At 42.1% G+C, this 23,758-nt stretch overlaps 1 protein-coding gene across 16 annotated transcripts; it reads right to left on the bottom strand.

Annotated features, from left to right (window-relative positions):
- Positions 1-504: 504 nt before the first annotated feature.
- On the bottom strand, positions 505-23,279 carry FBXO47 (F-box protein 47). 16 transcript variants are annotated; one of them, XM_082194431.1, is made up of 13 exons: positions 22,943-23,277; positions 21,222-21,290; positions 20,992-21,102; positions 17,845-18,052; positions 15,333-15,503; positions 12,432-12,508; positions 12,237-12,314; positions 10,824-10,932; positions 10,168-10,344; positions 6,515-6,661; positions 5,322-5,464; positions 3,174-3,333; positions 505-965 (listed from the first exon to the last, which is right to left on the bottom strand). In XM_082194431.1, exons 3-13 carry the CDS (start codon positions 21,049-21,051, stop codon positions 856-858), a joined length of 1,440 nt encoding a protein of 479 aa, XP_082050557.1. In that variant the 5' UTR covers positions 21,052-21,102; positions 21,222-21,290; positions 22,943-23,277; the 3' UTR covers positions 505-855. The 16 variants fall into 16 exon arrangements, with proteins under 16 accessions (XP_082050557.1, XP_082050562.1, XP_082050555.1 ...); XM_082194436.1 differs by having other exon boundaries at positions 21,222-21,286; positions 22,943-22,962; XM_082194429.1 differs by lacking the exon at positions 22,943-23,277 and adding an exon at positions 22,843-22,896.
- Between the last annotated feature and the right edge of the window lie 479 nt (positions 23,280-23,758).

Raw genomic sequence — 23,758 nt, 5'->3', positions numbered from 1 at the left:
CTTTAAAATAACTCCATTTGCATTACTGATTTTACTACAGATAATGGATGGGAGCAAAGGAGTATCAATGATCAACGTCTGCTTTGTTCCTTCAGTATGCAAAAAGTTAATCAGCCCAGTCCATTAAATGCAGTCCACATTTAGGTACCATAGTACAAAGGGCACAAAAAATGTCTTTCACTGGGGCCAACATAATGCACTTTGCAATGTGCTAACTTTCTACATGCCGTGCTATGTGGAGATCCTTCTGCTACTCCTCCGATTCTGGGAAAATGTCTATTTTAAACCTTCTTTCCGGTGAAATCACATACAGTTAACAACTTTAAATTATCCACAGCAGAGTTCTCTGTTTTAAAGGTTAATAGCATAATAGGGACTGGATATAAAACTGATTGGGCCTCTTTAATTATGCTTCCTTCATTTTAATGAAATCCCAAAGGGAAACCAGAACTAAAAGTTACTTCTCTCGGTCTCAGAGTGACTTAAAAATGAAAGAAGAAGCAGTTGCACTACCTTAAGTATTTAATGTGACTGTTTTGTGCTCCTCTACCCAGTTTTTCCAAAGCATAGCTGGCTTCTCCTTTCTGCAAACCGATAACCATCTCCTGCTAATGCAACTGGTTTTCCAACACAGCTAGTATAAATATGTATAATCAATATATATAGTTTGCATATAAATATATAAATATTAAACAACACACTTCAGAAGTTGCAAAAAAAAGTTTTTTACAGCTATAATGCAGTTGTCCATGACCACTAGGGTGTGAATCTTGAAGGCTGGCTAAGATACTGGCAACCACATGGGAAAGAGGAAACACTCCTCATGGTGGTATCTTCTCCAAAATGCTGAGAATTTTACATGCTGTTGCTCATGGCCAGATAAAGGATTTCCTTATGAAAATTTGCCTGTGCATTTACCAGATGAAACAGATTAAGAAAGCTGCTGTCTTCCTCATCGTGCTCCCCTAAGTGAAATAAACGAGAGGTAAAAAAAAAAAAAGACATACTTTTATGGAAACAGATTTTGCAGAATCTGCTTAAAAAGTGCAAGTCTGTGGACTATTCTTAGTGGCTACCCTAACTGTGCTATATTAGTGATTTGTGACAGCATTGATTGCATTGTTGTAAACATTTAATGGCAAGCGGCAAGCCAATAGCTCACGCTGCTGCATATTCATAGTGATTGGGTAGCAGATATTAAGTTTTAATTTATTTTTTACTTCTGCAGTGTGAAGCCATTTAGAGAATCACACATTTATAAGGAGACTCAACTCTGGGTGTTCACAGAGCTTAATTTGAGCTAGGACTAGAAGCTGGGTTGTTCCTTTTTTTTTTAACGCGGGTTGAAAACTGCAGGAGTCCAACTTCAATATTTTGAATAAAAACCCAGTGATGATCAAGGATGAATTTGTTTTTCAAAAAGACAAGGAAGTAGAACAGAAGAGAATACAATCACAAATCCCAAGCACAAAAACAAATATATGTTCTGTTAGCTGCCCTGAGGGCCAGACAACACAATGTATGAAACACATTGCTGTGGTTCTGCCCCCCACCCCCAGTAAAGTAATAACTATGAGCTCAGGATTGGGAACACTGAAGGTGCAGAGAGGGTTTTAGATTTTCACAATGCAGCCCTGATAAAAATCACTCCCTGGAGATTGTTCGCTATTTGCCCTTGCTATTGTCACTCCATGACAGCCCTGTGCACAAGTCAAATAGCAGCCTCCATGGGGTTTTTTCTCCTAGACTGTGGTGTGTGTAAGAGAGAGGGGTGGGAGGGAGAATTAACCCTTGCTCACAGGTTCCTAATCCTGAGCCTCCTCGTCATGGCTGCTATTTAATTCCCCACTCCCTGAAAATCAGGTATGCTAAATGCATTATACATTTAATGTTTTGTCTGATTTAGCCTGTAACACTGAAGGGCAGGATACAAATGAGGCTCTTAATCACAGGTCTGTGGGTTCGAGCCCCATGTTGGGCAAAATATTCCTGCATTGCAAGGGGTTGGACTAGATGACCCTCAGGGTCCCTTCCAAATCCACAATTCTATGATCTATTATTAATTCCTAAATAATATATTGTCATAGGTGAAAGACAGTTTAGGTCTCTAGAACAAAGATAGGGAACCTCTAGCTTTCCAGGTGTTGCTGGTCTACAACTCCCATCAATCCAGCCAACATGGCCAATGGTCAGGGAATATAGGAGCTGCAATCCAGCAATATCTGGAGGGCCAGAGAGTCCCTATGCTCATTCTAAACTATTGCAAATACTACTTCCTATTTTATTTATTTGTTTCTTTGTTAAGAGATTTCTGTACCACCATTCCCCAGAAATGGGCACAGTGTGGTTTACAAAAATAAGATAATATGAATTGTTGTTGTTGGCACCCGTCTTTCTCGAGAGACAATGGAGTGCACCTACACGGGTGAAGTCAAACCTCTGCGTTAGGCTCCCTAGTGGCCTCCCTAGGGTGCAAGCCTGAGACCCCCCCTTCTTGGCCTCACTAATGTGGTCCAAAGGAAAGCAGAGCAAGATGTTTGGCACCAGCTTGGCTGCAGGAGTTGCCAGAAGGAGGCGTACAAAAACATTACAATTATTATCATTAATTGCATTATTAAGAACATAAAAATGACTTTAAATGATATTTTGGAGTATGCGAAAGAGGAACCCTAAACTCAGGAGGATGTTTGAATCACAGAGTTAGAGAGTTGAGGAAGACTTTGAAGGGCACCTCACACACACACACACACACAAAAAAAAACACCTGGAAATTTGCTGCTACAGCATCCCTTACAGGGGGCCATCCAACCTCTGCTTAAAACCATACATCCTGATTACTGGTTTTTCCTGTAAAACAATTATAGCTCAACAACCTTCAGGGTGTCCTGGTTTTTACTTTTGGCAACTCTAAAAACCTCTTATGTCTATGATCTAGCAAACCTGCTACGTGTGCTATCTGTCTGACAGAGCTCTCGCTTCAGAGCTCAGCCATTGAGACAATGCATTCAATGAAACTATTTCCTGTACCTAGGCTATCTAATTTGTGTGAAAGGCTATCCAGGCATTTGTGAATTTACATGGAGCAGAGGCAACCAGTGAAACTAGCCGACAGAGACAAGCAGCAATTAAAGAAATGAGCAGGTGACGGTTCTGCTACCTGTAGGATTTCTTACCAGATATCACAGACTGCAGTGCGTCCATGATAATGTGTGCAAAAGAATTCTCCACGCCTTGCAGGAAGTTGTTCCTTTCGCCCGGAGTACTGAAAACCTTGCAGACTTTCTGCATCATTTTAACAGCCCAATCCATGCAGTAGAGGTCCTTCTCACATACCTGGAACAAGAACAGAAAATATTAATGACCATTCCATTGATGGGACGGACAGCAGTTGTTGATCTTTGCTTCCTCCCTTTTCACTTCAAAACATCAGTGATGGGGAATCTATGGCCTGCAGATTGGCCCATCAGCCTGTTTTGCAAAACCATGTCCACCTTTCCTGTGCTTGACGTCATATATGACATCAGGCACAGGAAAGTTCAAGCCATGGCTAAAAGGAAGATGTGTGCTCTAAGTGTACTGCCAATTCTTCCTTTGCAGGCAAAGGTCAGCACTTTCTGTAATTTTAGTAATATTATACCCAGCATACAGTGCTTTCAAATGTTCAAAGTGATTTACATAATCTTTACAACAACCCTGGGAGGTAGACTGGTATGATTATCTTCATGTCGTAGAATAAAGGGCCACTGAGTGAGGTCATGACAGAAGTGAGACCTGAACCAAGAGCTTTCTGATTCATAGCCCAGTTTTTTAGCCACTGTACCATGCTAGCTCTAAGCAGGGATTGGTTTGCTCATTCTTGCATGAAAAGCGGTATCTACCCTCTTCTCCTGTGCAACAATTGAAGGTACAGGAGCCTGTCATCCCCTCACCCCGCTGCATTTGCTTGCCTGACAGTAAAAAGCAGAAAGATGCACTTGTTATCTGTACTAATTTGCCAGACATCACAGAGTAGCTCTGACACATATTGTAATGCAGGCAAAATGTGTTAGATGCAGGGCATTTTGACACATTTTTCGTGTGTGTGTATGTTGGTTGTGTGTGTGTCTGGCGTGCAGATTCCAACTAGCCTAAATGGGAACCAGGCTATTAAGAGAGTAAAATGTAGCTGCAAAACCCAAATGAATTATTTCTCCAAAGAGTGTTGTACAAAACAAATGCTTTCCCTACTTCAGAGCAAAATCGTGCAGTGGGCAATACACAAAGCGACATACTTGGATGCTGCCATAGAAACACCCTAAGGCAGGATAATTAGTCTTGCAGTATTCACAGAGATAATATTAAACTGTCTCCTTCAAAACTTTGCTGTAATTTTGTTAATTTTGGCAAGAAGCCTGAACACTGTAATAGAAAAGCTGGTGCAAAAGGGCCAAATTAAGATGACATTAAACGTCTCTAGTTTCTTCTTCTTCTAAATAACAGCCAACAGAGAAAGAGAAGATAGTAATTAGGATCAATACTGTAGGTCATAAGGAAGAAGTTATCCCACCTGCTGTGGTCTTGATAGAAATATCTCTCTCTCACACCCACACCCACACACCCTGAGCTATTAGGCCTGGGAGGCAGCTTCCTTTGATACCATCTCCTTCCCATGCCAAACAACAGTTTCAAGGAAGAGGTGTTTAATCAAGACTGTGGTGGAGTGCAAAGTGTTGGCTCCTCCTCCCCAAATGCTATTGTGTCAATCATTTCTCCCCATCCCTGGCCATTCATAGCGGCCAGCTCCTAGGGTCCAAGGTCCCTTCGCTCCCCCCTAAAAGATCTGAGGGGGCCGCCCCCTCTGAAGTTGATGGCCATTCCCATTAAAATTCTGTGTGTGTGTTATGTCATGTGATTGATTGTGTGGGGTACGGCTTACCTGCCGCCCCCCTCCAATATTTTATTCAAGTTGGCACCCCTGGCACCCATTATTTTAAAGAAAATGTAGCCATTAAATGCAATGGTCCATTTAACACCATGATTAACAACTGCAGCTCAGTGGTAGAGCATATGTTTTGCATGCAGAAGTTTCCCCCACTCCAGGTTCAATCTTTGGTATCTTGAGGAAGGGCTGGGTAAAAAAACCAAAAACCCAAAAAGACTGGAACTCTGGAGAACTTCTGCCAGCCACTGTCAACAATACCGGGGTATGTGAATGTTCTGACTTGGTATAAGGCAGCTTGCTGTCATGTTTCTATGGACAATGAGTTTGGCTCTTTGATATGCCTTAATTTTTGAAAAAGGTACTACAAGAGAAGGAAAGTTGCCTGTTCATTGCTACTCACCAAAGCCAGGAAAACCACCAGCCTCGCCAGTTCGACAGCTCGACCGTTCACAGCTTTACTAGCCATAAAAGTGAAGCAGATATTGTTTCCACACAAGATAAGGAGCCGGGCACTGTTTTCCAGAAGCCAGTCACGGGGAACCACTGTTATAAAAATAAGATTATTTTTTTAAGATATTCAAAGTATTTTAAAAATACGTCTTCAACTTTTTTTTTTTAAACTGCCTTTGTTAGTTGTATTTCCTCAAGATACAATACAGCACCAATAAAGCACATCTAACCAACAAATCAGATAATAAAAATATGATCTACAAAACCAACCAGCTTCTCAGCCAAGCAATAAAATGCCAAAATCCCAAAAAACCTGGAACAACCTACTGCAGAGAGTAAATAGAATCCAGCACCTCTCTGTCTCCTTTTACAGTCGTACCTCGGGTTGAAGTTGCTTCAGGTTGAGCGCTTTCGGGTTGCGCTCCGCGCTGACCCGGAAGTAATGGAATGCATTACTTCTGGGTTTCGCCGCTCGCGCATACGGTCAAAATGACGTCATGCGCATGCGCGGAACCAGTGAATCGCAACCCGCGCAGACTCAGATTGCATTCGCTTCAGGATGTGAACGGGGCTCCGGAACGGATCCCATTCGTATCCAGAGGTACCACTGTACTATTAAATAAGGCAGACTTCCTCAACCTGGAGTTCTCTAGATGCTTTCCTACATCTTCCAGCCAGCATCTCCTGCTTTATCTGTGTCCAGATCCTCATCTCCCCCTGTGAATGGAGAAAACACATGGTGGCCCCATTGCATCTAGTTTGGCCCTCAGAGCCAATCTGCGTAGTCAGCGAGTCATTCTGAATTGTGAGAAGCATGTATCTTGGCTGAGTGTGTGCACATTGCAAGATGGCTGTGTTATTGCTTCACCTTGTGCCGACATTTTAAGTTTCCCAGTTTGTGGCCACAGCTTATTGAACCACTGCCAAGTAATTGGGGGGGCATGCCAAACTATAGGTCTGGGCACATACTGAAATGTCATGTTCAGTGAAATTATCCTGCCATCCAAGCAAAACACTCAGTCTAGACAGAGTCAGTTCACAATTCATCACCAGCCCTGAGTCATGTGAACTGGCTCTGAATGTGGCTATGTCATAATATTCCGGATTCTTAGGAGAATGAGTAGAAGAAAGGCAGTACTGTACCTGAAAGTTCATCCAACAAACTGATGACATCATCTGCCGTCCACTCTTTTGCTTCTGTGTCATACAGTAGTTTAATGGCATCTGCCAACCCTTTCAAACTGGTTTCGTCTGCTGGACCGTCAGTTGTTTTCTGCCAAACCACATGCCCTGAATTACATTAAGGACAACAGTAACTCAGTAGAGGTGACTGCACAGCACCCTACAAACAGACACACACACATCGACATTGTGGGGTTAGGACTGTGGCAAAATTACCACAACTCTTTTAAAAGTTAAGTAGTATTATAACTAATATTTTAATTCACCCCAAATGGATTGGAAATATAGAAGATAAATGTTGAATTAGGGAAAGGTATGTGGGTTACATGGGTGGTGCTGTGGTCTAAACCATTGAGCTTGCCGATCGGAAGGTCAGTGGTTTGAATCCCCGCAATGAGGTGAGCTCCCGTTGCTCAGTCCCAGCTCCTGCCAACCTAGCAGTTCGAAAGCACGTCAAAGTGCAAGTAGATAAATAGGAACCACTCCGGTGGGAAGGTAACCGATGTTTCCATGCACTGCTCTGGTTCACCAGAAGAGGCTTAGTCCTGCTGGCCACATGACCCGGAAAAACTGTCTGCAGACAAACGCCGGCTCCCTCAGCCAGTAAAGCGAGATGAGCGCCGCAACCCCAGAGTTGTTCACGACTGGACTTAATTGCCAGGGGTCCTTTACCTTTACCTATGTGGGTTACTAAACTGAAAGTGACTGGAAAAGGTTTTTCTTCAAAGTCAGTGTTAATGTATTATAGTGCTCCAGTCCTATTTTGTTCAAGCAGCATTTTGCTAATATTTTAATATTAAAAGATATGTAGCCAGATATGCTCCATATTGCTAATCAGAAGATTGATGGAAAAATTAATGAGGATATGACATGCCTACCAGGAAGGATATATTGAGTGCTGAGTTACAATAGAGTCACCTGACAGTCTACATAACTGTCTACATCAGAACTCTGCCTCCTTAAAAGATGGAAGTGTAGCATTAAGGGCATTTAAACCTGTGTAGGAGATCATGTTACTCTTCTGAACTTCTCAAAAAGAGTCAGACTTTCTTCAGAAGAAAAGGCAAAAGCACTGGGAAAACATGAGAGGGCTACAAGTGGATGAGGATGCCATGTAACCCCCCCACCCATAAAATGTGAGTGAATGAGTCACACTAAGTGCCTACCAATGCTTTGGTGTCAGGTACAATTGACAGCACTTGCTTTTTCACGCGAGGTGACTTTGTTAAGTTTCCTGCAAAACTGACATGAGGGAGCAGTAGTCTATGGGCATGGAGAAGCACTGCTGTAAACGAGACATTGTATTTTGGAAAAAAGAAACATAGCTGTGTAAGAAGACACAGATGGAAAATAATATGGTGGAGGGGTGAAATGACAGGAAAACGAATCTTTCCTCACACTAAACTGTGAAAATCTGTCAAGCACTTTCTTTACTAGCTGAGGCAGGCCACGTCTGGGGGCAATGTGTAAGATGGTGCCTCCCTTGCAAATGCCAAGGTTCATCAATCAAATTGTGCCTTTCTCTTCTCCTAAGGAGAGGGCATGAAACAATTACAATGCCTCTCTACTGCAGCATAAAAGGTCAGAAGCTGGTTCCACACCTAACAAGGAGAGTCTCTTCAACAAGAATGATGTAAATCAGAATACTTTCATGATGCTTTCCCTAATACAGTGGTACCTCGGGTTACATACGCTTCAGGTTACATACGCTTCAGGTTACAGACTCCGCTAACCCAGAAATAGTACCTCGGGTTAAGTACTTTGCTTCAGGATGAGAACAGAAATTGTGCTCCGGCAGCAGCAGGAGGCCCCATTAGGTAAAGTGGTGCTTCAGGTTAAGAACGGTTTTAGGTTAAGAACGGACCTCTGGAACGGATTAAGTACGTAACCAGAGGTACCACTGTACAGTGAGGACTTCTTGCAATTGCTATAAAATTTTAGGGTGCACACACACACGCACACACATGCACACGCGCGCGCACACACACACACACACAATCCACATGTCAGGGAACTGCCATCAGAGGGAAGAGGAGAGGAAAGTCGCTCCAGTGATGCAGGGGAGGGAATTAGCAAGGAGAGAGAGAGAGAGCTTCCCCTGGGGAAAGAAATCCAGGGGACACCAGGGAGAAAGGGGAAGCTGAGAGTAAGGCGGAGGGGAGGCTCCGAGACTCTTCCAGTGAAATCAGCGGAGAGAGCACAGGACCTCCGCTTGGCACGCCCATGCTGCGCAGAAGGCTTCCACGCAGAGAATCTAGGAGGAGACTTGGAGTCAAACAACTTTTATGTTGGAAGAAATTTAGGTCCCGCCCACTGATGGATTCTGCCAGTGACTAAGATAGTCCGTTTCAAGGGCTGTCAAACCAGGGAAAGTTTTAGCTATACGGCTAGCTTGAAGCAGTTTGCAGTTTAAGCACAAGGAACCCCAATTCCCATTACACCACAGAAAACGAATCCTTCTCCCTCCAAAATTTAGGAAATATTCCCTGAAAAAAATTACACATTATTTTAGCACACAGAACAATCTTGGTTCTCCGAATGACTCTAAATATTTCCTCCGCAGAAGAGAAACCTTTCCCAATAATTCTTTCTCTTCTAAATACTTCAAATCCTGCCTTAAGCGCATATTTTGTATATGAATAGGGTGGTCCTGTGACCTGGGCTCAAGAACTAAAGTATTTACCATCTCAAAAGAATAGCCAGACTGCCCAGGTAATGCAATCACTAAAACATTATCAGGTATCCTGGCAGACAGGAGAGAAGCCACACTCAAATTTCTGTGGTAGACCTGCCTCTTTCTGTGATGTATGCATGATGCTTTTTGGGTGGTCTTTGGCTAAGGGGTTGGACAATGTCTAATGTCTTAAAAGGGGCTTGCACATCTTTGTTCTGGGTCTCTCACCTCCTTGCAAGGGGTGGGGGAGGGACTTTGTTGCAACAGAAAAATAAAGATCTACTGTGCTTTCCCTGAATCCTGCCTCCATCCGTTATTCTCTGTCAGGGAACTGCCATCACAGTCAGGAGTGGAGGAAGGGCTCCTGAGCGATGCCGGAGAAGGTCCCAGCAGGAAAGGAGGGGACTTAGTGACCGGGGAAGGAAATCAGCGTTACACTGGGGAGAAAGGCGGGCGGAGGCGGGCTTCGGAGGGATGGCTCCAGGACTCTTCGCCAGAGACCAGCGGGGAGAGCATTGGTCCTCCACTGCCCACACCCACCCTGCGCAGAAGACTTCCGCGCAGGGAGGCTAGGCAGAGACTATCCGCCAAGGAACTTTTATGTTGGAAGAAGTTCAGGAAACGCCCACTGACGGATTCTGCCAGTGACTGAGACAGACGCAGAATCAGGACTGTCCAGCGAGGGAAAGGTTTTTCCAGGCAACCTCACCGAGAGTGGCGGCAACTTACGCACAAGCAACCCCTAATTCCCATTACATTCTCTGACCCATCATGGACTTCGGGGAATCAAAGTTCCTTGGGGAGCTGAACAGCAAAGGCCAACCCCAATTCTTTCTGCAACAAAACATTTGGAATTGCATAGGCAGAATTTACAGGTAGCCTACCCATATATTTCTACCTATGTTATAGATTCTGTGCCTTATTACTTAAAACAGCTTACCATCCAAGTTAGAGGCAGGCCCAAACAGTATATATAGTAGCCGGGCTTGATTTACCATAGGCCATGGCTTTAAAATACGTGTCAGCCAAAATGCCGAATCACTCCGATGAATCCAATGGGTCAAAAGAACACTGCGGTAAAAGATCCTTATCCTCAGCTCCAGTTTTCGGGCACTTCCTAAGACATTAAATCAACATGTAGGAATCAGCCTTGGTACAGAATAGCCCGGTTTTACATTGCTGCAAATAATAGCAGAAAGTGAATTCTGCAGACTCAGGCTACAAGAATATTACTGGCTTAAAACACAGCTAGGTCACAAAATCATAGAATCGTAGAGTAGAAAGGGATCGCAAGGGTCATCCAGTCCACCCCCCCTGCAATGCAACCTCAGTTTCGATTGAAGCTGGCTTGGGGAAAAGGCAGGAAAAGGCAGCATTTTGTAAGAAGCAAGAGGGCTAATGCAGATAGATATGGTTTGTGGCTAATGTTGTGTATACACCGCTTCCTAAAACAGTGGGGGGGAGCACACTGGATGCAAAATAAATGGGAGTGTGTATACAGTCTCAGAGTCAAGGATCTTGCCCTTGCCTCGATGCCTTCTGAATTCAGAACAAAAGGGTTGTAGGACACCATTCTCCCTCACACAGTGTATTTACCAGGTTTGCTGCCGACAACTGTCTGCACTCTCCGGGGTAAATTACTCAACTCACAGAGGAAGTTATAAACCCGATGACATTCTAATTCATCCCAACCTGCTGTTAAAGTCTGAAAACGTTACAGAGAAAAACAAAAACAAAAGTAGACACATAAAGATCACCAAATCACTTTGATAGGTCCAACATCTCTTAGCTGTGTATATATTTTTTGTGTACAGTATTCAAATATTACTCAGTACTGAGCTCTAGTTGCCTGACTCTAATGTCCTTGGGAGGGAGGCAATGAAATTAATGCAAGCAGCCAGGGGAAAGTAGCAGAAGTAGAGGGCTGACAGGGGAGTCAGATACTAATCCTCCAAAGATGAAGAGCTGCATCAAATACCTGGGAGGCAGTGAAAGAGTTATAGCTCTGCCTTTACCAACAACAGGAAGAGAATGAAACCTCAAACAGTAAAAGTATTATGCCATAGAGTGAACTCTTTGCTGCAGAGAGAATATCATACCTTCAAAAGGGAGTTGAGGCTCCTACAAGTAATTTGAGAGCTAGGGACAAGGCAAAGGTAAAGGAACCCCTGACCATTAGGTCCAGTCGTGGCCGACTCTGGGGTTGAGGCGCTCATCTTGCTTTATTGGCCGAGGGAGCCAGCATACAGCTTCCAGGTCATGTGGCCAGCATGACTAAGCCGCTTCTGGCGAACCAGAGCAGCGCACGGAAACAGCGTTTACCTTCCCACCAGAGAGGTACCTATTTATCTACTTGCACTTTGACGTGCTTTCGAACTGCTAAGTTGGCAGGAGCAGGGACCGAGCAACGGGACCTCACCCCGTCGCAGGGATTCGAACCGCGACCTTCTGATTGGCAAGTCCTAGGCTCTGTGGTTTAACCCACAGCGCCACCCGCGTCCCACGGGAACAAGGTAGGGGGTCCATATATCTACACAGTAATACAGGTGGGAAAATTAAGATTCCCAGGACAGATGGAGGCATATTTTTTGTCCATTCCAGAACCTCAGTCATAAATTCAGGTCAGAAGGATTCCCTCAGAAGGATTTTGTAGCGACACTCATTTAAAGCAAATTTTAAAGTTTGCACCAATATTTCCAAAATTACTTCTTGAAAAACAAAGTATCAGGTATTTTCCCCATGGGAGCATCCTCAGTGATCTCTAACAATCCAGTTCTCCTTCTTTCTGTCACACAGTGATTCGGAGAAATGAATGGAATAACACTGACTTCTGATTATGATTTCTATGACACATCAGTGCAATTAGCATTTTGGAAAATAACAGACAACCTCTCTGCTAACTCATATTTTTATCTGTGAAAACAGGTGAAAACCAAGTCCCCAAAACTTTGTTTTCTTTCAAAGCAACCACAGAACCCAAATGCTTTTCTCCCTTAAAGTATCCTTTACCTGTAAAAATACTCCGTAACACTGTAGTCCGAAACAATGAAATGGATCTGAGCAGCCACTAAATTTAAAACAGGAAATCTATAAAGATAAAAGAGGGGTGGAACCTTCAATTTACTAGGCATTTTAGGTAGCATAAGGCAATTTGCATGTGCACATGTACAAAGGTGGGTTTTTTTAAAAAGCTGTTATGCTTACCTCTGAAAGTATCTTGTGTATGTACTTCAATCTCTCCTTTGTAGGTAGCAATAAAGTACACCTTTTTAACAACAGGCCTGCAAAGAAAGAAAAAAGCACACAGGAATGTTTTGAAATATAATATTCTGAATTGTACCGTATTGCCAAACCCTGCACGCCTGTGCTGTTAGGAGCCAGAAGCCCATTTATTTAATAAACTAAATAATAGGCTACACACTGTTAATAGACAGCTAGTTAGGATAGTCAGATGACAATAACTTTCCTTCTTCTGTTTCCAGTAAATCATTTCCTGAACTACCCTTCCCCCTCTAAGCTTCCTTGCTTTTCTGCTGTCACTATACTTCCTTCTTTCTTTCTGATCCTCCTACTTACTCAAATTTTCTAATCCTACTACTCACTGAGAACTGTGTCTTTCTTTCAGGATTGAAGTTTTTGAGCTTTTTTTAGTATTTAAGTTTTTGAGCTTTTTTGGGATTGAACTGCCATAGGGTGGGCCAGATTAGGCCCCCAAAAAGGACTTTGGACATGCCTGACTTAGGCCCTCTAAACAGGACAGCACTGACTGCTCCATACAGCCCTCTGGCACACAACAGGTATTACACAAATGTTTATTATTAGCATTGCTAGTTGTAAATTGATTTAGTTTCATTTACTTAAAATGACTGTTTGGACTTAAAGCCACATCAGCTGGATAAAATGAAAGTGCTCCAGATTAATTGGTTTATAGATCAGTCTATAAGGCTGAAATCCTTTGAGGCCTCTGCCAACTTTGGCTCCTTGTGTTGAGACTTGCATATCAAAGCACCTCAGAAATGGTTGTTGTTTTTAAAAGGTCATGTAAATAGCATTTCAAGCCTTGCAAGAAAGGTTGTGTCAACTGTAATGTGACAGTTACTAAAAATATTTATATTAAAAAGAAATACAATAGAATCTGAAAGTACACTGGGGGAAGCTCAGCTAGCCTTGTCCATCATGGAAAGAAGAGCTTTTGACTTTCTTCCAAGCCATGTTAGAGGATATATTATTCTGAATTATTATGGCATAGCACACAAGGAAGCAACAACAGAGTTGTTTTTTGATGTAGAATTTGGAACAGCTTGTTTGTAGTAGGGGAAAATATTTCTCAGCCAGTGGAAACTTATGGTTTGAATTTTTATTTTAAAAAACTAGGTCAACAGTGTATTGTTCAGGAAAACTGGTAGCGAATTCTGAGTGGGAATGCTGGAAATATATTTGGGGGACAGGCAAAGAAGGCTGAGGGATGAAACTGTAACAGAGCTTTTTTGCTCATTCAGCTGCTGAAACAGAGAACTAGTGCCACGTAAGGGCTAAGGACTTGGAACATAGTCCTTTGTCCTGTGTTCATATCCCTGCTTAGCTATAAAACTCACTTGGTGACCATTTGCTATTCCAGAAGGAGCAACACATTTTGATCATTTTGTAGTGTTGTTTCCCCTGGCCGCCAGCCACGCTGCCTGGGGCTGATGGGAGTTGGAGTCCAACAACATCTGGACGGCCCAGATAACTGTAACTTTTTGTGTACAGTTCTGGTTGCCTTATCTGAAGAAGGGTATTGTAGAGCTGCAAAGGTTTCAGAAAACAGCAACGAAAACAACACTTAGGGATTTTTAGTTAGTTTTTTTTTTTTTTAAGGCAAGTAAGAGAGGACATGATAAAGGTGTATAATATTATGCATATTGTGGAGAAAGTAGCTAGAAACTCTTCTCTCTCTAACATAGGAATGGAACCCAGGGCCATTCAGTGAAGTTGAATGTTGGAAGACAAAAGAAAGTACACCACACATTGTAAAGTATGGAAATTACTCCCACAAGTTATAGTGGTGGTCACCAATTTGGAGGGCTTTAAGAGACGATTAGCAAATTCATGGTGTATGAGGCTATGTTCTACCTCCACTGGGACTCACAAACAAGGGAGAGCACCATTATATTCATGCCCTGCCCTGCTTATGGGCTTCTCACATAGGCATCTGGTCAGTCACAGTGAGAACAGATTGCAGAACTAGATGGGCCTTGGGCTTGATCCAGCAAGGCTCTCCTTGTGTTCCTTTTGTAAAGCCATCTTTCAAAAGTGGGAAACTTGGGTTGCTGTGACCATCAAAGACTTGCTGAACTACATGGGCATTATTCAATTCCTAACTTTGTACATGGAACTGATTTCCCCTTTTGCAGGATGCAGCAAGTGTATGTTACAACTAATGATGTAGAGGCCATCTTGGCTCTGGTCTGGGCCTGACTGACTCCAGCTACAAAAGCTGAGGCTGCGGAAAAAATTCTTGGACTGAGGTGTTGTTGCATGGGTGCTGTTGCAGATGGGCAGGGGGAGGTTGTTGCTTTTACTGATTTTTTTTTGTATCTTTATTTTAGATCTCATAATTAATGTGGAAATTGTTCGATTTGATGTTTTATTTATTGTTTGTGACTACTTTTGTTATGTTGTCATTATCTGTTTTTTCATGTTGTAAGCCACCTTGAGCTTGGCTTGAAGTATGGAAAGGTGGCATACAAATAAAATTATGTATGTATGCATGTATTGTATGTAGTAGAAAGTATTAAAAAGAACTACTGTTCTCCTTTTTTTGGTCTTTCATTGTAAACCAAATAAATTTCCAGCAAAAGTCTTTGAGACTTGAGACTTATGCTCATCTGTTGAGAAATGAACCCTTGTTCACTATATGACTGAAACTGGACCTGGATTAATTGCCATAGAGAAATTACCCTCCTATCCTGCTCAATAATATTTCCGTGTTATTTTAAAAGGATCCAATTTGTATGTATGTTCTTATTCTCCAGTTAACCAGGATCTTGAATCCTGGCTTCTTTTTATTTGATTGAAATCTATTTTTGTGTCCCTAGAATAAAAAAAAATTGTGGTTGTTGTCACCTAAGGATTTGTAGTGTTCTAGCATGGAGTATCCTTTCCTACAGCCAGATAGCTCAGGATTATGAAAGTCCTGCCGCAAAAGCCTTCGGTTTCCTGTAGGAGTTGAGATGTAATTAATAAGGCGGCTGCTGATAGTCTTTGATACCATGCTTAGCATGCTGATATCCTTCACTGAATAAAAGGAGGAAAAGGAAAAGAAAAACACACACAACCATGAGCCCTTATTCTCTAGAAAAACATTGTTGCTTACCAAGTCAATAATTCACTTTATCTTAGACAAAGGGTGGCCTGAGGATTTATTGTGGCCCCCAATGACTTAGTATCAGACCTTCAGAGCCCAGCTAATTTTTCCCGTCACAAGACACAGGCAAATAGCTCTTTTGCCCTTTCCTCTCACCCATGTGAGGTTCAACAGAAACATTTTCCCAGAATCCTTATTATGAACTTCAGGATGCTGACTGTTCCAAGACCATTGTTGCTCTTACAAATTAGTTGACAAGCTGGGCTCCCAAGGTGCTTTGCTCCCCTTGTTGCTGCACTGCTGGGAAAGAAGCAGTAGGCTGGCCCTGAGGAGCAAGCCAAGGAAAATTTTTTGCTTGTTTCCTGGCAGTGCAGCAGGAGCAGGGGGTGAGTGAAGCACCTGCAACTAGCATGCCACTCGCTCACATTAAAACACAGTTTATTTTACTGTATCTATGTTTTAATGTGATATGTGAACCAGGCCGATGACAAGACACAGTTTAATCATGTGACTAAGTACGGTAAGTCCTTCTGTTTCCATTGTTCAGGCTGTGAGTGCTACTGCTTATATATAGTCAAAATGGCACAAGAATAAAAGGGACACAGGGAACCCACAGTTGTGCAGAAATATAACACATCTGGGGTGGAGGCAGGACTCTAAATGGAGGAGGGGAGGGCCAAAACACCCCAGTGAGAACTGAGCATGCTCAGTGGCCACATAATGCTGGGATGACAGTTGAAGAGAAAGAAGAGAAGTGGAATTTGCTGCCAAGGAGTGTGGTGGAGTCTCCTTCTTTGGAGGTCTTTAAGCAGAGGCTTGACAACCATATGCCAGGAGTGCTCTGATGGTGTTTCCTGCTTGGCAGGGGGTTGGACTCGATAGCCCTTGTGGTCTCTTCCAATTCTATGATTCTATGATTTTAAGAAAGATAATCAAGTGGAACAGAATGGCTAGAACCCTGAACAAGAGCAATCTCCACTGCAACATTTTGTTGCAGGCTCCAGTTGTCTTCTAATTCCAGTTTCTTGATGTCTCATAAACAGGAACTTAGCATTTCCGCAATGTTGCTGATTATGTTTCGGCAGCTTTATTACAATGCCTTCCATCCCATTGTCCTCTCTGCCCCTTAATTGTTGGAGCCTTTCTCCCTTTAATTAGTTAAATCTGATTCTTGTGCATATTCATCCATCCACCAAACAGGTATTTTTTTTTTGGGGGGGGGAAGTAATTGTTTCTGACCTTGCACAACCCTGAGTACTTTTCAACTCCATAGAAGCCCTTCTGCACACTGCATAAGATACCGGTATATATGTACAGCAAGCAGGGGTAGGGACATTTTTCATCCCAAGGGCCACATTCTTTTGTGGGCAAGCTTCTGGGGGCCATATACCAGGGGTGGCCAGAGCAATGGGCACACCTCTTACCTTTGTACAGTAGGTTACATTTCGGCCATACAAAAGTCGGAGGTTTCTATACCCACATATACCACACACCTCCCCATTCTCTTTCCAGGCAAGCAAGAGGCATTGCCACAGCTAAAGGCACATTCCAGCCAGGCAAAAGGAGTGAAAGAGGGTGTGGGAAAGAGTTCCTAGGGCTGAACTAATAAACCTGAAGGACGATATTTGGTCCCAAGGCTTGAGGTTCCCCTGATGTATAGACCAGGAGTCTACAGTATAAACTAGGAGTTAACATTTTTTAAAAAACAATGTAGGCACTCTATACTGAGAGGTAAAAACACATACAGTGGTACATTGGTTTACGAACTTAATCCGTTCTGAAAGTCCGTTCTTAAACCAAAGCGTTCTTAAACCAAGGCGTGCTTTCCCATAGCAGCGGGGGACTCAATTTACAAATGGAACACACACAACAGGAAGCAGAACACGTTCTGCTTCCAAGGCAAAGTTCACAAACCAAAACACCTACTTCTGGGTTTGCCGCGTTCTTAATCCAAGTTGTTCATAAACTAAGCTGTGCTTAAACCAAGGTACCACTGTATAAGTCCCAAAAACTTGAACAGCAGCATAGGGGCAATGAGTCCCGAACTAAAACAAGCCAAAGAAGTATACCACAGGACCACTGGTACAAAATACTCTGCATCTCAATAAACAATAACAGATCGCCACTGTCAATTATAAATGAGCAGCCTCGCCTGATAAACCAGACATAGTGGCTTGCCACATAGGAACTGGCAGCCAATGTGGTATGCTGCATTTGGCAAGTGGGGTAGAGCTTTTGAAGCAGATACATCACAAAGCCTCAAATTCTCACCTGGCAGATATTCTAAAACCATCTGAAAGATTTCTAAGGGGAGTGCTTTGAAATCCCCAAGGGTTGACAGAGATGGAGAATCTGCATCCAGGGTGCTGCTAAACTTGCTGGAACGACGGTAGCTTCGTCGATATTTCTGGTTTGGAATCAAGGTATAGCTGGTTCTTGCAGGATATGTCATCCTTCTTCCTCGGTTCATTAATCTAGCCTGAAAAGCGGGAGGGAAATCCACAGTATAGAGATAAGGAAAATGAAATCCACAGGAAAAATGAAAGGGACAATGAGCTCAAGGACTATAAAATGGCATGATTGGTATATATTACACAAACAGGGTAAATGTTGAATTTTATAAGTATAATATACAACACATCAATCATCCTTCCAAATCTATGAGTCGTTTATGAGTCTACTGTTGCCATACATAAATGTGACGTCTCTGAAGTACTAGCAGTTCTTTGTTTTATAGCCAGAAGCTTTTCAGTGAATTTACATTTATTTCCTCTAATCCAGAGAATCACAAGAGCAGCAAATAGCAATAAGCTCACTTCTGCACTCACAGGCATGGAGTGGGCCATTCCATGTCAAGTCATCCAAAGACTTTTACATTACTATTTTATTTTGCTTTCAGTTTCAGTTTCCTAAAAGTAGTATAAGAGAAGGTCCCAGATCTCAGTTTTCTATTTTTTATCTCATCCCGTTACAAGGGTTTGAAATTTCAAAAAATTGGAAATTTTGACAATTTTGGCCTTGCTGGACTACACAAAAACCTTAAAAGCTCAGCCCAGAATTGAGATATTTCAAAACTAAAAATACAAATCTCTTCAGAACTTCATGGGCTTTAATATGATATGGCACATGATGGACTTACTTTAAATTTTAAAGTTACATAATTTAAAATTTTAAAAAGTGATTTAAAAAGTGATATGATTAAACATTTTCATGAGCTTCCTGCAAAATTTCATCTTTGGGATCTCAGTGGAATCACATTAAAATACATCTATTTTTTACATACATGTTGGCCTTATTGGGTTCTAATTAGGATAAATGTCTCTTCCTGGAGTAAAATATAACAGAATAAACAAGATTTCAAACCTATGACCAATATGGGTTTACTATCACTATACTCTAGGCCTCTAGAAAACCTGCTTAGTCAAGACAGGAGCCTAGAAAAATGTTTTGCACAACAAATCAATCATCATAATAAATGATGCTATTTGTGCATATATCTGATTTATTCATAGAAAAGAAAGCATAAACATTCAATATTTCTGACTTCTTTTCTGTCTCTAAATGACTTGTAAATTCTCACAGCTTGAGAACCCATATTTGTTCCAGTAACAGTGCACAGATAATTTTTGAGCCCTTGCACTTTTTGTTTTCTTCTTCTTTTGCAAAATATGCCTCAACAGAAGTACAATATTTGACGGCAGCGTCATTTTTTTTGGCAGATCTTTTTCTCTAGGTATTTTCTTTTTTACAAACAGGGTATTTTGGATTCAGATGATCCAATTTCCCTCCACATAAAGGCTAAAACCTCCAAAGGTAGTCGGGTAGTGGCATCTCAGTAAGAATACCCAAACTTGGCTAAAGCCGCAGCCTACAATGGGAAAAAATGTTTAGCAAATATACATATTCCAGAAGCAACGCGGGTGGCTGTAGTCTAAACCACTCAGTCTCTTGTGCTTGCCAATCGGAAGGTCGGTGATTCGAATCCCCGTGATGGGGTGAGCTCCTGTTGCTTTGTCCCAGCTTCTGCCATCCTAGCAGTTCGAAAGCATACCAGTGCAAGTAGATAAATAGGTACCACTACGGCAGGAAGGTAACCGGCATTTCTGTGTGCTCTGGCACTAATCACGCTCCTCCGTGTGCCAGTAGCGGTTTAGTCATGCTGACCACCTCGGCCTGAAGCGAGATGAGCGCTGCAACCCCATAGTCGCCTTTGACTGGACTTAGCCATCCAGGGGTAATAATAATAATATAATAATATAATAATTTACCTTTACATATTCGAGAAAGGCACTCAGTTTGCATGATTAATTTACTGTGTTAAAGCAGAAGTCCCATCTATGAAAGTTTACTCCAATTGAACTTAGTGTGAATTAACATGTGACATTCTAAAAACACTTAATAAGAAATATTGACCTGAGTAAACTTGCATGGAATTCGGCAGGTAGGCTGTATAAAGGAACTTCAAAATAAGGAATACAAAAGTTAACTTCTTAACTCACAGCCTTGGGAATAACTGGAGAAATTCCAAAGTTCATCTTTGGATTAGAAGATACATACCACCACCTAGCTCCAACAACACCATATTTGCCCAAGTAATAAAATGTTGTTGTTTTTAAAAGATTGCTATGCTGCTTCCTAGTTAAACACTCTCAAAGAAGGTTACAACCAATTAAATATAGCATACAAAATATAAATGCAGCCTAAAACAACCTATCTTTAAAACACAAAAAAGCAACTAGAAAAGAACAATTAATACTCCTTGATTTTGGAGTGAACACTCCTTCAAAGAGCTCTTTCCCCTGGCCCAGCTTCCTGGATGAGAGGTGAGGTGTCCAGGACAGCTTTACTGACCAGGGATTTCAGAGGTATGGTGTTACTACCAAGAAGACCCTGTCCTGTTCACTGCTAACCATACCTCATTAGGAATGGCATACTCAACAGAGTCTCTGCTAATGACTTTGATGACAGAGGAAGGTAGAAAATTAGGAGAGAAAGTGCCCCTTCATATTACCCTGACCAAAACTGTTTAAGGCTTTAAAAGTCAACAACAGTACTTTGAATTGTGCCAAGAAATATACTGGCAGCAGACATACGAAGATTGGTCTCTGAGGCCATTCCTCGACAGTAACATGGGTGCTACATTTTAGATTGGTTAAAGTTTCTGGACAGTCTTCAAAGGCAGACCCACATAAAATGCATTACGGAAATAAAATTTTGACGTTATTATATAATTTAGAAGGTATGTTAGATGGTGACACAAACATTATAATATGGGAAAGAGAACAGTTGATGCACCAGACTTAACAAGAAAAAGGCACTCTGGACAGAAACTGTCAAGCTATAACGCTGGATCCATGAACATTGAAGTGCTGTAAGAACAGGTTGCCCACTCACACTCAAATTGACAGGTTCACCTACCGTCAACAGCTCAGTCTTAGCTGGATAGAACTTCTTTTTATTGGCCTTTATCCAGCTCATTATTAACTCCAGACAACTTGTTCAGGGATTCCAGCACCACCTTGTGAAGAACTGAGGAAGAAATAACAGATTATCATCAGCCTATTGCTGGCAATGAACTCCAAATCCTCAAATTGCATTTCTCAACACCTTCATGTACATGTTGAATAAGGTGGAAGAAAATACGAAACCTTGCAGCAACACAAGGGTCATCTCCCATAGGGCCGAGCAACTGTCTCCAGTCACCTTGTGGAACCTACCTGGCAGATAAGAGTAGAATCATGGTCAAATTTAGACAAGTAATTCAGAAAGATATAATAGATTATACTGAAAACTGCCGATACAGCGGTCCAGAACAATAAACATGGAGACAATAAACTATTCTAGACTGTAAATACATGTGAGAAGCAAGGCATAATATTTCATTTTTGTAAATGTTTAAGATCTGTCACTCTGTTGATTTTTTAAAAAATTGCCGCCTTCCTGTTCTCAACACATTCTAGTTTTAAGTCTGTATTTCTGTAGAGCCCTTGGCCCACATTAAATACTACCAGAACCTGTGGCAATTCTTTGTTTTGACACAACCCCGCAATAATGTTTGCTCTCTCTGAAGTGAGGCACACACACACACCTCAGCCCTCTGTAGCATCCCATGAAGCCCTTGCTATACAACCTGTCAGATCGCGAAGACAGATTAACGACACCTGAAAATAAACGTACATACCAATGTTCAGTGAGTCTCAGTTTAATGCTGTGTTGTGCACAGAGCAGCAATTTGAACCGGCATCTCTCATATTCAAATCCCACCCTCTTGGCCCTCACAGGTGGATAAAATGAGATGAGGATATGCCAAATTCAGTTACAATAAGATACAAAGAGAGAGAGATAAACCTGCTTTAGCTATTTTAACCCTATTTTAGCTGCGTCTCACCCAGTGTGGCTAAAGATAAAAACCTTCAGTTTTGTGTGAGGCAAAGCATATAGACATGCCACAGTAGCGGGGGAGGGGACACCTAGGCCTACTGCCTCAATTTAAAATTGCAGCAGTCTATTTTGGGCTATTTTTAAAAAAAGAATTAGTATTTCACTTTGCAGAGTATTAATGACGGCATTACGGGAGTTTAGGTTTTCTCCGCATATGTCGTTTATCTGAGGGGGGAAATCGAAGGGTGCTCTGTTAAAATACGGCATCTGCCTGCCTGTCAGAATTGTCAGAGTAATAAAATGCTTGTATTCAGAATTAATGAAGTGTTATGAGGAATAACAGCAGCTGTGTTGGTTCCACAGAGCAATAAACAGAGTGAGCGAGAGGCTGCTTTTTATAATTCATGCATTTCCAAGCTTCTTTCTCTTGATTTTGCACATTCCACCTCATGGAAATTTTTTATTTTTTAAAAAATGTTTATAAGTTCGCCACTAGCGAATTTGAAATACCCTAATTTCCCCTAATACATAGATAGATTGTCGTGGGATGAAATATCCTTCCATCCGCCAAAGCATCCATTTTCCAGGCATATTTGAATCGTACTCATTTAAGTATGATTTAGCATCGATAATGTTTTACTTCTCGTCATTCTGAGAATGCTCTGTATATAACTTTTTGTTTGCTTGTTTCCCACCCACCCCCCAAGGTGTCCCTACATACAAAAAAGGTGGTTCTGTCAAAAGATAACACAGCTGTGTGCGCCTGCGTTTATAAAAGCATGGCAGCCCCTCATTTACCACAGGAATGTCCTTTCTCTCAGTAGCAGAGCCGAATTAGTTAAGCCCCTTTATAACATCTTTCAAACTTCCCGCTTTCCCGCCACATACGGGGAATCAGAGATCTCCCGCCTTCCTGTCTGATCACGCCCCTAACCAGGAATACTACTTTGTTTTGCAGCGTTTTATGTGATGTTCTTTAAACACACACCTTCCCCTTCGGCTTGGGACTCGTTCCCCGCCCTCCCTCCTCTCAAGCCGTGCGTGAATTTGGCGCGCTCATTTGTATGCATGCCGCCGGGGGAACAGCTGTGTCGCTTCCCTACAGGAATAATTCCCGAGGAGCGGGTTCGACTCTTTGCAAAAGGGCGCCAAAAGCGACGCCGGCCTCCTCCTTCCCTTGAGATATGTGAAGGAGTGACAGGAGTTTAAAGTCCTGCCTCAGCGACACTTTCCCGTGTCAGGTTCTCTCAGCTTCGCCTCTCACGTATTTGAGGCGAGAAGGGATGAATCCTGACGCATAAAGGCGTGGGAGAAAGGACATCTCCAGAGCAGAGCGCTGCGTTTCCTGACAGGGGTCGAGAACCCCGTTTTTCTTTCGTTTTCTATTAAAAAACATACATATCTTGCATGCATGCATGCGTATACACACACACACATAAATATTGCATATATAGTGCTTTTTTCTGGGGGTTCACGGGTACGCATACCCCTAAACATTTTGTGAGTCTTTGTACTTTTGCCCACATAATGTATTTCTTTTTCCCAATCTGAACTATAAAATGGTGGTTTTCTTGAGTCAAAATGAGAGTACCCCTAAACAAACACACACACACACACACACACACACACACACACACACACAATAAATATATATATATATATATATGTTTGTGTGTATGTTATACGTGTGTGTGTATACACACACACTATATATATATATATATATATATATATATATATATATATATATATATATGCAGGTTTTGGTGTCTTCGGGTGTCTTCCCGTGTAAGAGTCGGGGTGT

Source organism: Podarcis vaucheri, assembly GCF_965113315.1.
Source record: "Podarcis vaucheri genome assembly, chromosome: 13".
Classification (NCBI taxonomy): domain Eukaryota; kingdom Metazoa; phylum Chordata; class Lepidosauria; order Squamata; family Lacertidae; genus Podarcis; species Podarcis vaucheri.
The sequence above is the reverse complement of the archived record's forward strand: the minus strand, read 5'-3'. Positions and strand labels throughout refer to the sequence as shown.

Coding starts and splice junctions, on each gene's coding strand:
- FBXO47 (XM_082194425.1), bottom strand. CDS start 21,051: ATGAGCTGGATAAAGGCCAATAAAAAGAAGTTCTATCCAGCTAAGACT. Junction 10,345..10,823: donor AGTTGTCGGCAGCAAACCTG/GTAAATACACTG, acceptor TTAATGTCTTAG/GAAGTGCCCGAAAACTGGAG. Junction 3,334..5,321: donor TGGTGGTTTTCCTGGCTTTG/GTGAGTAGCAAT, acceptor TTCTTGTTCCAG/GTATGTGAGAAGGACCTCTA.